The 16,103-nt window shown below is 46.0% G+C and overlaps 1 protein-coding gene across 1 annotated transcript in view; it reads right to left on the bottom strand.

Annotated features, from left to right (window-relative positions):
- The window catches only part of gem (GTP binding protein overexpressed in skeletal muscle), a 35,066-nt gene extending 18,963 nt beyond the window's left edge, over positions 1-16,103 (bottom strand). Inside the window, exons 1-2 of the mRNA XM_078398496.1 lie at positions 16,010-16,103; positions 11,814-12,194 (exon numbers count right to left, since the gene is read on the bottom strand). Coding sequence (XP_078254622.1) covers positions 11,814-12,138 — 325 coding nt within the window. The 5' untranslated portion in view covers positions 12,139-12,194; positions 16,010-16,103. The remainder of the gene's footprint in view (positions 1-11,813; positions 12,195-16,009) is intronic.

Here is a 16,103-nt window from a genome sequence, read left to right as displayed (position 1 = left end):
TTTCCGCACTGTATCTCTATCACTGAACCAAGAGGAGCAGAGAAGACAAGATGGTTGGTGTTGCACAAGCAGCTGGAAATTTAAAAAAAAGATCCAGAGAAGACAGAGGGCCGGCAAGGGAAGGTGGGTGGGGATCCTAGAGAAGGGATCTGCTTTCTCTGCCAAGAGAACTGCCTTCCCTGCCACAGAAGGCAGTTCTCTGCCACAGAAGGCAGTTATCTATCACAGAAGGCAGTGGGGGCCAATTCACTGGATGAATTTAAAAGAGAGCTAGATACTCTAGGGGCTAGCAGAATCAAGGGATATGGGGAAAAGGCAGGCACGGATTACTGATTGTGGATGATCAGCCATGATCACAATGAATGGTAGTGCTGGCTCAAAGGGCCAAATAGCCTCCTCCTGCATCTATATTCTATGTTTCTATGCAAGGGGAAATGTTGGGGATGGGAGAAAGGAGTATCTGAAGGAGTAGAGATGTCAAGTCAACTGTCTGAAGAAGGGCCCCGACCTGAAAGGTCACCTATCCATGTTCTCTAGAGATGCTGCCTGACCCGCTGAGTTACTCCAGCACTTTGTCCCCTGAAAATCAAAGTTTAATTTAGTTTATTGAAGGCTGTGAAAAAGGGTTCCGATCCGAAACATCGCCTACCCGTGTTCTCCAAAGATGCTGCCAGAAACGTTTAGTTACTCCAGCACTTTGGGTCCACCTTTAGTTTAGTTTACCAGTGCTCAGATCTTGCTTGGAACTTGTAGTAAACAAGCGCAGCCCAGAAGGAATACAAGCGTATAGTTCTGATTCTGTATTCAGTAACAAATTAAGTTTGGGCTACGTCACCTGATGCTAACTTATTGCAAAAAAAAATTCAGATACAGAAGATTTCTTCAGGAAACATTGAAGGAACATTTTAAAGTAGCTAGACACAAAGTGCTGGAGTAACTCAGCGGGACAGGCAGCATCTCTGGAGAGGAATGGGTGACGTTTCGGTATCATATTCATACCGCTGCCCAAGCAAACTATGAGGTGCTGTTCCTCCAATTAGTGTTTGAAGAAGTCTGAAGAAGGGTTTCGACCTGAAACGTCCCCCATTCCTTCTCCCTAGAGACACTGCCTGTCCCGCTGAGTTACTCCAGCATTTTGTGTCTATCTTTGCTGTAAACCAGCATCTGCAGTTCCTTCCTACACATTTTTTTAAGCAGCTCTCATGATATGGGTTTGCTGGCAAGACCAAGTGTTTATTGGCCACGATGAGCAGTGTTTCTGAGTCATTTGAACTTCTGCAACCTGCACTTTGGTTTTATTACAATGTTGATAAGCTAACATGGAAAGCAAGTCTTTTTTTAATGTCTTTAGTTTACTTTAGTTTACTTTATTGTCACGTGCCAGTGTCTCACAGCGCCTGAGATTTAGACGAGGGAATTAAATGTGACATCTCCAAGTTTGCGGATGACACAAAGCTGGGTGGCAGTGTGAGCTGCGAGGAGGATGCTATTGGGCAAGTGCATGGCAGATGCAGTATAATGTGGATAAATGTGAGGTTATCCACTTTGCTGGCAAGAACAGGGAGGCAGATTATTATCTGAATGGAGTCAGATTAGGAAAAGGGGAGGTGCAACGAGACCTGGGTGTGCTTGTACATCAGTCACTGAAAGTAAGCATGCAGGCACAGCAGGCAGTGAAGAAAGCTAATGGCATATTGGCCTTCATTGCGAGAAGATTCGAGTTTCGGAGCAAGGAGGTCCTACTGCAGTTGTACAGGGTCCTGGTGAGACCGCACCTGGAGTATTGTGTGCAATTTTGGTCTCCTATTTTGAGGAAGGACATTATTGCTAATGAGGGAGTGCAGCGTAGGTTCACAAGGTTAATTCCCGTGAGGGCGGGACTGACATATGATGAAAGAATGGGTCGACTGGGCTTATATTCACAAGAATTTAAGAGGATGAGAGGAGATCTTATAGAAACATATATATAATTCTTAAAGGATTGGACGCAGGTGGTTAGATGCAGGAAAAATGTTCCCGATGTTGGGGGAGTCCAGAACCAGGGGTCACAGTTTAAGAATAAGGGGTAGGCCATTTAGGAATGAGATGAGGAAAAACTTTTTCACCCAGAGAGTTGTGAATCTGTGGAATTCTCTGCCACAGAAGGCAGTGGAGATCAATTCACTGGATGTTTTCAAGGGAGATATAGCTCTTACGGCTAACGGAATCAAGGGATATGGGGAGAATGAAGGAATGGGGTACAGATTTTGGATGATCAGCCATGATCATATTGAATGGCGGTGCTGGCTCGATGGGCTGAATGGCCTACTCCTGCAACTAGTTTCCATGTTTATATGAACTATTTCACCGAGATCTTCGGTTTCCTCCCACACGGGTTTGTAGGTTAATTGGCTTGGTGTAAAATGTAAAATTGTCCCCAGTGCGTGTCGGGTGGTGTTAATGTGCGGGGATTGCTGGTTGGCGCGGGCTCAGTGGGCTGACGGGCCCGTTACCGCGCTGTACCTCTAAACTAAACTAAACAAAACATAGAACAGTGCAGCACAGCAAAAGGCCCTTCGGCCCACAATATCTGTGCTGAACATAATGCCAAGATATCCTAATCCCTTCTGCCTGCATATGATCCATATGTTTCCATTCTCTGCAGATACATGTGCCTGTCTGAAAGCTAAAAATTGAGATGTTGATCAAGGTAGTTTTTTTTTCATACTGGGAGTTTCCAAATAGGGATTAAATTCAGTTGACGAGAATGCCCAATGTATGCAGAGGAATCAACACTTTCAAAGTACTGAAGTCTTTATAAAGTCTCTACAAGTTTATCAACTACCCAGGCGATCAAAGAGCTTTCCAGAGATGCTGCCTGTCCCGTTGAGTTACTCCAGCATTTTGTGTTTATCTTCAGTGTAAACCAGCATCTGCAGTTCCTTCCTACACACTAACACGCTAACACGAGGATGTTGCCAGGACTAGAGGACAGGACTAACTGTGAGTTATAGGGAGAGGTGGAGAAGGCTGGGTCTCTCTTCCATGGAGCACAGGAGGATGAGGGGTGGTCTTAGAGAGGTGTACAAAATCATGAGAGGAATAGATCGGGTAGATGCACAGAGTCTCTTGCCCAGAGTAGGGGAATCGAGGACCAGAGGACATAGGTTCAAGGTGAAGGGGAAAAGATTTAATAGGAATCCGAGCGGTAACTTTTTCACACAGAGGGTGGTGGGTGTATGGAACGAGCTGCCAGAGGAGGTAGTTGAGGCTGGGACTATCCCAATGTTTAAGAAACAGTTAGACAGGTACATAGATAGGACAGGTTTGGAGGAATATGGACCAAGCGCAGGCAGGTGGGACTAGTGTAGCTGGGCAGGTCAGGCAACCTGACCTGCTGAGTTACTCCAGCATTTTGTGAATAAATACCTTCGATTTGTACCAGCATCTGCAGTTATTTTCTTATACTAGTGTAGCTGGGACATTGTTGGCCGGTGTGGGCGAGTTGGGCTGAAGGGCCCGTTTCCACACTGTATGACAGTACAATTACTGAATGTTCGGTACACCACCTCCCCAAATATACGCACACAAGGAGTGGGGCCACACGCTCCGGTAGTCCCGGCTCACCGCCACGGTCGTCGATGGGACCCGCGAGAACCCAACGAGATCGAGGTGGGTCGTCGAGGAGTGTGGAGGGTCGGCGAGGAACTTGGAGAGGGAGGTGGACCATCGAGGAGCGAGGGGGGCCGTCGGAAGCATCCGGCGAGCGCCATGAAGCCGTCCAAGAGAGGACCCCGTGGTGGGTGCTGGAGATCGGACACGCCGCCAAGAACAAAGGGGGGCGGCGACAATAAAGGGGGGCCCAGCGTGGGGTGGGGGGCCCGCCGAGAACAAAGAGGGACCATCGGGGACAGTAATGAACACTTTGTACCTTTGTCGGCGCCCTATACATAGCGACTCTTTGCATACCTCGTGTATGGTTCGCAAAACAAAGAATTTCACTGTGACCTGTCACGTGCGTTAATAAAGTATCAATCAATATTAAAAATGCAACAATGGTAGAAAATGCTGGATACATTCAGCAGGTCAGGCAGCAAGATGAAACAGTTAACATTTCGGTCTGGGAACCTTGGCCAGAGATGAGTGCGGTCAAATAGCCCCAGAATAAAAGCATTAAGTGTTTTTCCTTCCAAAGATGCCTGAACTGTGAGTGTTTCCAACATTTTCCGTTTCTATTTTTAATTCCGAGCATCTGCACATTTTCGATTTTCCTTAAAAATACAACTATAGCTATAGCCAAACCTTCCAAATAGAAATGCCTTATGGTCATGTTGTAATTGCTCTGTTCCAATCTTCAAACTGTATATCGGAATCTGAAGAAGGCTCTCGACCCAACAGGCCATCTGCCCATTCCCTCTAAAGATGCTGCCCGACCCGCTGAGTTTAGTTTAGTTTAGTTACGGATGCAGCGCGGAAGCAGGCCCTTCGGCCCACCGAGTCCGCACTGACCAGCGATCCCCGCACACTAAAACTATCCTACACACACTAGGGACAATTTACATTTATACCAAGCCAATTAACCTACAAACCTGTACGTCTTTGGAGTGTGGGACGAAACTGGAGCACCCGGAGAAAACCCACGCAGGTCACGGGGAGAAGGTGCAAACTCGGTACAGACGGCACCCGTAGTCAGGATGGAACCCGGGTCTCTGGCGCTGTGAGCATGTGAGGCAGCAACTCTACCAATCACATTTGCTACCATGTTTTAGTTTCACATAGTGTACACATTCAGGAGCCAATCATGCTCTGTAAATACCACGTGTAGAAAGGAACTGCAGGTGCTGGTTTACACCGAAGATAGACAGCATCCCCACCCGCTGAGTTACTCCAGCATTTTGTGTCTGCCTATAAATACCACGATCGATTACAAAAACCACTTACATGGAGAGGCTGCCTGCTGTTGTAATAGAGAGCAGTCTTTGTTTACACAGCTGTAACTTGAGATGTCAAACCTAATCACTGCTTTTAATTATCAATACTTTCAATGGGAATATTCTGAAGGCTGGTTTTTGCTTACATCAGCGGTTCCTATTTAAAACACAAACCCACTGATTAAGTCTCAGTACTCCCTAACAGGGCAGCACGATGGCGCAGCGGTAGGGCTAAACGTTCTGATCGAGAGTCAAGAGTGTTTTGCTCACATATGTATCGGAACAGAACAATGAAGTTCTTACTTGCAACAGGACAGCAACAGGGAGGCACGGTGGCGCAGCGGTAGAGTTGCTGCCTTACAGCGCCAGAGACCCGGGTTCCATCCTGACTACCAGTGCTGTCTGCACGGAGTTTGGACGTTCTCCCCGTGACCTGCGTGGGTTTCCTCCGGGAGCCCCGGTTTCCGCCCACACTCCAAAGACATGCAGGTTTGTAGGTTAATTGCCTTCCGTACTTTGTAAGTTTACAAATTCCCCCTGATGTGTGAGATAGTGCTATGTACGGTGGGCCGAAGGGCCTGTTACCATGCTGTATCTCTAAAGTCTAAAATACTTTAAAGTAACTAAGGTCTAATGTAACAGAGTGTCAGCAACATATAATGGGAATTGCAGTATTATTATTAAACTCTATATTAGAGTCTTAAAGTCATACAGTGTGGAAACAGGCCCTTTGGCCCAACTTGCCCACACCAGTCAACATGTCCCATATACACTGGTCCCACCTGCCTGCGTTTGACCAATATCCCTCAAAACCTGTCCTATCCATGTACTTGTCTAATTGTTTCTTAAATGTTGCGATAGTACTTGCCTCAACTACCTCCTCTGGCAGTTCTACCTCCATACACCTACCACCCATTGCGTGAAAAAGTTACCCCTCAGGTTCTTATTAAATCTCCCCCCCCCCCACCTCCACCTCACCTTAAACCTACGTTCTCTGGTTCTAGATTCCCCTACTCTGGGCATCTACCTGATCTATTCTTCTCATGATTTTACACACCTCTAAAAGATCGCCCCTCATCTTCCTGCGCTCTGAGGAATAAGAGTACCAGCCTGCTCAACCTCTCCTGGTAGCTCAGGCCCTCGAGTCCTGGCAACATCCTCGTAAGTAACACACAATAACATTTCACATTCTAATGTAGAAATTGGAGGTCTTGAAGAGCTAGACGCCAAAAATGCGCTGCATTGCCCTAAGCACGAAGACCCTTGATCATTCTCATTCTTACAGAGATACGCAATCTGAACTAGCGCATAATTCCTTGGCAAGAACAGGCAAAAAAGGAAATTAGTTCCAAAATAACTTTCCACTGCCCATGCCAAAGTGGTTTCCATGTTGATAGGAGTGGGAGTTCTTGCTGCACGCTGAGGACTTGTGCTCAAGGTGTAGGCTGACAGACAAGTGCAGGCCGCTGCTGGAAGCGTCATTCCTTGAATGAGACATTGCACAAAGGCTCTCAGTGTCTTCCGAGGTGTCAAAGATTCTATGTCGCCCTTCAAAGCAGAACCAGTGGTTCTCTCTCCAACCTGATCAGTATCTATTTCTCAAACAAAGTCGTCCGTACAGAATGAAATATCTGGCCATTTATCTTATTACTGTCTGTGTCGGCCTACTTTATTGCAAATTGGCAGCGAGTTTTTCTTATCTTAGGTGAGGGGTATCAACTCAAAATAATTAATTGCCAAGTTAATGCAGTGGATCACGAAAGGGATGAAAGGCAACACGCAACCTTCATGCGAAAAAGAGTGAGCCATTTGGCCCATCGAACATGTTCTATCATTCAGCAAGATCGCAGCTCATCTTCCATCTTAACGCTATCTTGCTGCCCACGCCCAACATACCTTCGTTCCACTCAGAACCACGACTATTTTCAGGACGGCACGGTGGCGCAGCAGTAGAGTTGCTGCCTAACAGCGCCAGAGTCCCGGGTTCGATCCTGACTATGGGTGCTGTCTATGCAAAGTTCCTACATTCTCCCCTGAAACCGCATGGGTTTTCTCCAGGGTTTCCTCCCACACTCCAAAGACGTGCAGGTTTGTGTGTTAATTGGCTTCGGTAAGATTGTAAATTGTCCCTAGTGTGTGGGATAGTGCTGGTGTATGGGGTGATCGCTGGCCGAAGGGCCTCTTTCCGGTAGTAAGGAAGGCAAACGCAATGGAGAGGGTCCAAACGAGGTTTACCAGAATAATCCCAGGAATGAGTGGATTAACATATGATGAGCGTTTGACAGCACTGGGCCTGTACTCGCTGGAGTTTAGAAGGATGAGGGGGGACCTCATTGAAACTTACTGAATAGTAAAAGCCCTGGATAGAGTGGATGTGGAGAGGATGTTTCCACTACTGGGAGAGTCTAGGACCAGAGGACACAGCCTCAGAATTAAAGGACGTTCCTTTAGGAAGGAGATGAGGACAAATTTCTTTGGTCAGAGGTTGGTGAATCTGTGGAATTCTTTGCCACAGAAGGCTGTGGAGGCCAAATCAGTGGATATATTTAAGGCAGAGATGGATAGATTCTTGATTAGTACAGATGTCAGAGGTTTTGGGAAGAAGGCAGGAGAATGGGGTTAGGAGGGAGAGATAGATCAGCCATGATTGAATGGCGGAGTAGACTAGATGGGTCGAATGGCTTAATTCTGCTCCTATCACTTGTGAAAGTGAACTTTCTGTGCTGTATCTCTAAAAGTCTAAAATCCAATGCAATCAATGGTCTAACTACCTTGCCCTGGGGAGTAAAAGAATCCCACATATTCACCACCCTCTAGGTGATGATATTTCTCCTATCTCTGTTGCAAATGGTCTACTTGTTATTTTGTGACTGATTCCTAATTCTTGACTACTTAGCTATGGGGAAACACCCTTCCTACTTCCAACCTATTGAGCCCCCAAATGAATTTTGCACGACTCAAGATTGGCGGCACAGTGATGTGCATCTGGTAGAGCCGCTGCCTCACGGCGCCAGAGACCCCGGTTCGATCCTGACATCGGGTGCTGTCTATGTGGAATTAGCGCGTTCTCCCCGAGACTGCGTGGGTTTCTTCAGGGTGCTCTGCTTTCCTCCCACATCCCAAAGATGTGCGGGTTTGCTGGTTAACTGGCCGCTGTAAATTGTCCCCAGTTCACGGGGAGAAGTTGTGAAAGTGGGATAACATGGGACTGGTGTGAACGGGTGACCAATGGTCAGTTTGGACGGTGGGCCAAAGGGCCTGTTTCCATGTAGTATCTTTGAATCAATCAATAAAACCTCCTCTGTTTCTTCTGATCTCTGGAAAGGCAGACCCAGCGAGCAATTTAATGAAACTTGCCCTCAGTGGGAAATATATCCTTCTGCAGGCTAGGCAACTAAAATCGTTGATGATATTCCAGTTGCAGTCTCACCGATGCCCTATATAATCATTGTAAGATGTCTTTACTCTTGTTTGGTTTAGAGATACAGCACGGAACCAGGCCCTTCGGCCCACCGAGTCCGCACCGACCAGCGATCCCCGCACATTAACACTATCCTATTTATTCACAAAATCAGAAGGCAGTGGAGGCCAATTCTCTGAATGCATTCAAGAGAGAGCTAGATAGAGCTCTTAAGGATAGCGGAGTCAGGGGGTATGGGGAGAAGGCAGGAACGGGGTACTGATTGAGAATGATCAGATTGAATGGCGGTGCTGGCTCGAAGGGCCGAATGGCCGACTCCTGCACCTATTGTCTATTGTCTATTGCAACGCAGCAGGTCAGGCAGCATCTCAGGAGAGAAGGAATGGGTGATGTCTGAAGATGGGTCTGAAGAAGGGTCTCGACCCGAAACGTCACCCATTCCTTCTCTCCTGAGATGCTGCCTGACCTGCTGAGTTACTCCAACATTTTCTGAATAAATACCTTCGATTTGTACCAGCATCTGCAGTTATTTTCTTAACACTATCCGACACACACGAGGGGCAATTTACATCTATACCAAGCCAATTAACCTACAAAATGTACGTCTTTGGAGTGTGGGAGGAAACCGAAGGTCTCTTAGAAAACCCACGAGGTCACAGGGAGAACGTACAAACACCGTACAGACAGCACCCGTAGTCGGCCTGGATCCCGGGTCTCTGGCGCTGTAAACACTGTAAGGCAGCAACTCTACCACTGCGCCACCATGTTTCCAACAGTTAAATGGCCTTGCAATAAAAGGCCGACCTATTATTTGCCTGCTGCATCCGAACGTTAGTTTCCACTCATGGACCCAGTCTTTTACCCAGAATCGCGGAATCAAGAACCAGTGGACATGGTTAAGACAAGCGGGGAATGATTTGATAAGAACCTGAGGGGCAACCTTTTCACATAGTGTGTGGTGGCTATATGGTGATCCCTACAGGGATCAATCTTGTAGGTTCACGAGATTGATCCCTGGGATGGCGGGACTGTCATATGAGGAAAGATTGAAAAGACTAGGCTTGTATTTACTGGAGGTTAGAAGGACGAGAGAGGATCTTATAGAGACATATAAAATTATAAAAGGACTGGACAAGCTAGATGCAGGAAAAATGTTCCCAAATGTTGGGTGAGTCCAGAACCAGGGGTCAGGGTCTTAGAATAAAGGGGAGGCCATTTAAAACTGAGGTGAGAAAAAACATTTTTTCACCCAGAGTTGTGCATTTGTGGAATTTTCAGCCATAGAGAGCAGTGGAAGCCAAATCACTGGATGGATTTAAGAGAGAGTTAGATAGAGCTCTAGGGGCTAGTGGAATCAAGGGATATGGTGAGAAGGCAGGCACGGGTTACTGATTGTGGACGATCAGCCATGATCACAATGAATGGCGGTGCTGGCTCGAAGGGACGAATGGCCTCCTCCTGCACCTATTTTCTATGTTTCTATATGGAACAAGCTACCAGAGGAGGTGGTTGATACAGATATTATAATAACATTTAAAAGACATCTGCATTGGAACATGGATCGGAATGGTTTAGAAGAAAACACGGACAGGTGGGACGAGTGTAGATGGGGCAACTTGGTCAGAATGGACAAGTTGGGCCGAAGAGCCTGTTTCCATGATGTATGATCAAATCTCCCTGAACAAGGGCGGCACGGTGGCGCAGCGGTAAAGTTGCTGCCTTACACGGCTTGCAGCGCTGGAGACCCAGGTTCGATCCCGACTACAGGTGCTGACTGTACGGAGTTTGCAGGTTCTCGCCATGACCATGTGGGTTTTCTCCGAGATCATTGGTTTCTTTCCACACTTCAAAGACGTACAGGTTTGTTGGCTAATCGGCTCGGTATAAATGTAAATTGTCCCTAGTGTGTGTAGGATAGCCTCAATGTCCGGGGGATCGCTGGTCAGTGTGGATTCAGTGGGCCGAAGGGCCTGTTTCCATGCTGTATCTCTAAACTAAACTAAACTAAAATCCACAAGTCCCGATCTCCCAACATTGAAAAAGAATTCAGGGTCTTTTATTCACCAAAGTGCTTAAGCTCATTTTTGTCCACATTGTTGGCCACTCTCTCATCTTCTCTAACCCACCAACCAATGAAGCTTCTTTGCCGTGAGACACAAAGTGCTGGGGTAACTCAGTGGGTCAGGCAGCATCTCTGGAGAAAAAGGATGGGTGACGTTTTGGGTAGGGACTCTTCTTCAGACTGAAAGTAGAGGAGAGGGTACTGGAGGTATGAAAAGACCAGAACAAAGCAGGGCTGGCAACAGATGACCAAGGCAGGGGTCAAAATGGCACCCATTCATAATGGCCCATTGTTGGCTGGGGAAGAGGTGGTAATGAAGGGAGACAAGGATACAAACATTAGGAACTAGTGGGACCACTAGGGTGGGGGAGGGGGGAGAAAGGGAATGCAGAGGTTACTTGAAATTAGAGAAATCAGGACAAATATGGCTGGGTTGTAAGCTGCCCAAATATGAAGTGCTGTTCCTCCAATTTGCGTGTGGCCTCACTCTGACTGTGGAGGAGGCCCAGGACAGGAAGGTCAGTGTTGGTAGACACAAAATGCTGGAGTAACTTAGCAATGTCAGGCAGCATCTCTGGAGAAAAGGAATAGGTGACGTTTTGGGTTGACACCCCCCATCAGACTCGGTGGGTCAGTATGGGAATGGGATTCTTTGCATCCTCACCTCAACCCACCTTCCCATTTAGTCTGTGCTATCAGCAGACAGATGAAGGGTCTCGACCCAAGGTGTCACCCATTCATAGTAATGGAGTGATACAGCGTGGAAACAGGCCCTTTAGCCCAACTTGCCCATACCAGCCAACATGTCCCAGCTATACTAGTCCCACCTGCCTGCGTTTGGCCCATATCCCTTCAAACCTGTCCTATCCATGTATCCGTCTAACCGTTTCTTAAATGTTGGGATAGTCCCTGCTAAAACATTACCCCTCCGATTCACCTTCACCTTAAACCTATGTTCTCTGGATCTCCATTCACCTACTCTGGGCAAGAGACTCTGTGCATCTACCCGATCTATTCCTCTCTCCATTCTGTCTCTCCAGAGATGCTGCCTGTCCCGCTGAGTTACTCCAGCTCTTTGTGTCTATCTTCAGTGTAAACCAGAATCCGCAGTTCCTTCCTACACAGAGAGAATTGTTTACATTTGGTTCCTTGAGCCAATTATTCTTTGATATAAGGAATGGCTGACGTTTCGGGTCGAGACCCTTCTTCAGTCAGAAGAAGGGTCTCGACCCGAAACGTCACCCATTCCTTCCCTCCAGAGATGCTGCCTGTCCCACTGACTCATGGGACCATCTTCGGTTTAAACCAGCATCTGTAGTTCCTTCCTACACATTTCTTTGATATAGTTGGGGAACAGTCGAGTATTTCTAAATGCAATAGAAAGTTCTCACTTTCTTTTAAAAAAAGTTGAATTCCTTACCCCCTAACATGTCCCAATTGTCCAGATTATTCTGCAGTCCAGCGAATATACTGGTCAGGGTGGACTTTCCGACCCCCGCTTCGCCAATCAGCACCACACGGTAGAGGCTGTTGTTGGAGTCGGTGGAGATGATGGAGTCGGAGGACTCGGAGGACCAGCTCCCCTCGTAGGGCTGCCGGGGATCCAGGCACGACTTGGAGCGCACCATGTGCAGCGCGCTGCCCCTGCTCCACAGCTGCCGACCGTCCGCGGGGATACTCCACCGCTGCTCAGCCGCCGGCCGTAACGACGAACTACTGCGCCGTCTGGAGTCGTTCAGAGTCATGCTTCCCAATCCACGGCCGCCGCGCGCGCACGCACGCACGCACAAACACCGCAACGCTGCGAACACACACAAAGCAGCTCTTCAAACTCCATTTCATAACTTGACTTTGCTTTGGAAACTTTATTGTTATTAATTCAAATGTACAAAATGTTCGAGACTTTTGGAAACTTTATTATTAATCCAAATGTCCCAAATGTTCTAGATTTCTAAACTTTAGAAACTTTGTTATTCATTCAAATGCACATAGACTTTATACTTTCTTTTGGAAACTATTATTAATTCAAAAGTACAAATAGTTTGAGAATTTAGACTTTTTTTTGGAAACTTTATTATTTTAATCAAACGTGCAAAAAGTTTTAGACTTTTAGACCTTTTTTTGAAACTTTATTCTTAATTCAAATGCACAAAAAGACTTAGACTTTTGAGACTTTAAAGCTAGTTTAGTAAAGTTGAGAAACAAGGAATGAACATTGAACATTCTCCAATTTCAGGTCATCTCTAACATCGAACCCCCCCCCCCGGCCCCTCTCTCCCCGACAACCATCTTTTTCTCCCCTCCCCTCCTCTCTCCTCTCCCCTTCCCTGTCCCCCACTTGGACTCCCGCTATTTCTCCACCCCCCTCCTCCTGCACTTTCCTCCCTCTAACTTCACAATTGTCATCTTTCACACATGTTCCCAATTTTGGGGGAGTCCAGAACCAGTCTAAGAATAAAGCTGAGGCCATTTAAAACTGAGATGAGAAAAAACTTTTTCACCCAGAGAGTTGTGAATTTGTGGAATTCTCTGCCGCAGAAGGCAGTGGAGGCCAATTCACTGGATGAATTTATAAGAGAGTTAGATAGAGCTCTAGGGGCTAGCGGAATCAAGGGATATGGGGAGAAGGCAGGCACGGGTTACTGATTGTGGATGATCAGCCACGATCACAACGAATGGCGGTGCTGGCTCGAAGGGCCAAATGACCCCCTGCACCTATTTTCTATGTTTATGTCTCCAATCTTGTCTCACACCTTCTGCGTTTTATCTCTGGCCTTTCTCCCGAGATGCTGCCTGACCTGCTGAGTTACTCCAGCACTTTGTGTCTTCTTTAGGAAAACTGATCTGTTTATCATCAGTGCACCTTGTAACTGTAATGGGCTTGGAATTTTAGTTTAGGTTTAGGTTTTTTAATGTCGCGTGATACAGAGATACAGTGAAAAGCTTTATTTTGCAGGGTATCCAAACAGATCACATGTACCATACTATCACTACAGATCCATAAACAAATGGAAGTTTATTTAATGTTAAAAATACTGTTGAAACATATACCAGTGAGAAAGAACATACCATAAGAAAGATCATAGTGACTTGTTAGAGCTAAGAATTCAAAGACATTTGCATAACAAAAACATTTTTTTAACCACTAATAAACCGAAAATGGAACAAAATGAAACCGGAGACACAAGGAACTACAGACGCTGGCATCCTGAGCATAATCACGGACGTCTCACCCCAATCACTCCCTCTTCTCCACTCTCCCATCAGGCAAGAGGTACAGAAGTGTGGAAACGCACACCTCCAGATTCAGGGACAGTTTCTTCCCAGCTGTTATCAGGCAGCTGAACCTTCCTATCATCAACTGGAGAGTGGTGCTATTTTCCCATCTACCTCATTGGAGACCCTCGGACTATCTTGCATCGGGCTTTACTGGACTTTATTTTGCATTAAATGTAATCATGTATTGTCTTTCTGCTGACTAGTTAGCGCGCAACAAAAGCTGCTCACTGTACCTCGGTACACAAAACAATGAACTACACTAAGCTGAATTAAACGTTATTCCCTTTATCCTGTATCTGTCCGCTGTCGGCGGCTTGATTGTAACCACGTATTGTCTTTCTGCTGAATGGATATGCACACAACAAAAAGCTTTTCACTGTACCTCGGTGCACGTGATGATTAAACTAAACTGAACTAAATTGCTAGAGGTACTCGGCGGGTCAGGCAGCATCTCTGGAGAAAAGAAAACGAGACCCTTCTTCCGGGTGGAATTCTTCAGATCAGAATTCTTCAGATTAATGTCTGAAGAAAAGTCCCAGCTCGAAACGTCAACTATTCCTTCTCTCCAGAGATGCTGTCTGACCCGCTAAGTTACTCCAGCATCTTGTGTCTATCTTCGGTGTAAACCAGCATCTGCACAGTCTGAGGTCCTGACCCGAAAATGTCATCTGCCCATTCCCTCCACAGATGCTGCCTGACCCTCTGAGTTAACATAGAAACATAGAAAATGGGTGCAGGAGTAGGCCATTCGGCCCCTCAAGCCAGCACCGCCATTCAATATGATCATGGCTGATCATCCAGAATCAGTACCCCGTTCCTGCCTCCCCATATTCCTTGACTCCGTTAGTTCTAATAGCTATATCCAACTCTCTCTTGAGTTTCTCCAGCACTTTGTGTTTTCATCATATCAGTACCAGCAAGGACCTTCACACAAAGTGTGTTGATTAGAGGAAGAGTTGAAACACATTCACGTGTACCCTGATCAAGGTATTTATCACTAATTCATCCATAACAAACAAGAAATTAAATAAAACTATTCACTGAAATGGGAGATGGACACAAGATGCTGGAGTATATCAGCGGGACAGGCAGCATCTCTGGAGAAAAGGAATGGGTGACGTTTCGGGTCGAGACCCTTCTTCAGACTGAGAGCCAGGGGAGAGTGAAACGAGAGATATGGTGTGAAAACTAGACATCAAAGGGGGCATAGTTCAAAGATAATGTTAATTGTTAGCTAGGTGGTGACAACTAAGTACAGAGAGATAACATTAAATCAGTGGGACAGTCAGACTGGTTGGAGAACTAGGAAGGGGGGAGGGATGGAAAGAGAGGGTACCTTTTCCACGAATAACATCTTCGCCCTCATGCAACTTTAAAATAAACTTTTTCAACTAACTGCAGTAAGAGAGAGGTACCCAAAAGCTTTCTCACAAACTACTAACACAGCACAAAAACCTCACCCATTCCTTCTCTCCTGAGATGCTGCCTGACCTGCTGAGTTACTCCAGCATTTTGTGAATAAATACCTTTGATTTGTACCAGCATTTGCAGTTATTTTCTTACACTAACACAAGACTGGTAAGGAACGTCGAGAAAAACACACAGTGCTGGGGGGAACTCAGCGGGTCAGGCAGCATCTGTGGAGGGAATGGACAGACTGTCCGGAACCCCGTCCATTCCTTCCACTGGCCGACCCGCCGAGACCCTCCGGCACTTTTGCGCTTTGCTCAAGATTCCGGCATCTGCAGTTCCTTGCCACTGTAAAGAAACACCCTCGAGAATAAAACGCAAGGGAAATGAATGCAAAACGACGGCTCGCTCTTCCCCCTTTTAATTCCCTCGCACGCTTTGCAAATTAACATTTTGCAAAACATGAACTCGCCGAGCAAATTATTTACCTTGGAAAGGGATTGTTTATTAAACGAAATTTGTCATTCTTTCACGGCGTGAAGAGATTTGGCAATTTATTGTGCACTAAATTCTATTATGTTTTTTGCATTCTGTAGAAAGCATTTTCTACAGAATGCAAAAAAGCATATATATATATATATATATATATATATATACATACATATGATTTTTTTTTGTATATGTACATATGATGTTTTTTGCATTCTGTGAATTAGAATTCAGTGCACAATAAATTGCAAAACATATATTATTTTTTTCAAATTATCTAAATTTTCTAAATTTATAAGTTCTTTCACGGCGTGAAGCAGATTTGCAATTTATTGTGCACTGAATTCTATTATAGTTTTTGCATTCTGTAGTAAATGCTATATATATATATATATATATATCTACACCGAGCAACAGATTGTAACTAAAGTTACTTACCCAATTCCTCCTGTGCGCTCCGGCGCTCTGGTTTGTTTCGAGTTGCGGGTGTCTAGGGTTGTTGATTTATATATAATCCTCTGTGATTGTGCCG

The sequence above is a fragment of the Rhinoraja longicauda genome, chromosome 4 (genome assembly GCF_053455715.1).
Source record: "Rhinoraja longicauda isolate Sanriku21f chromosome 4, sRhiLon1.1, whole genome shotgun sequence".
In the NCBI taxonomy this organism is placed as follows: domain Eukaryota; kingdom Metazoa; phylum Chordata; class Chondrichthyes; order Rajiformes; family Arhynchobatidae; genus Rhinoraja; species Rhinoraja longicauda.
The sequence above is the reverse complement of the archived record's forward strand: the minus strand, read 5'-3'. Positions and strand labels throughout refer to the sequence as shown.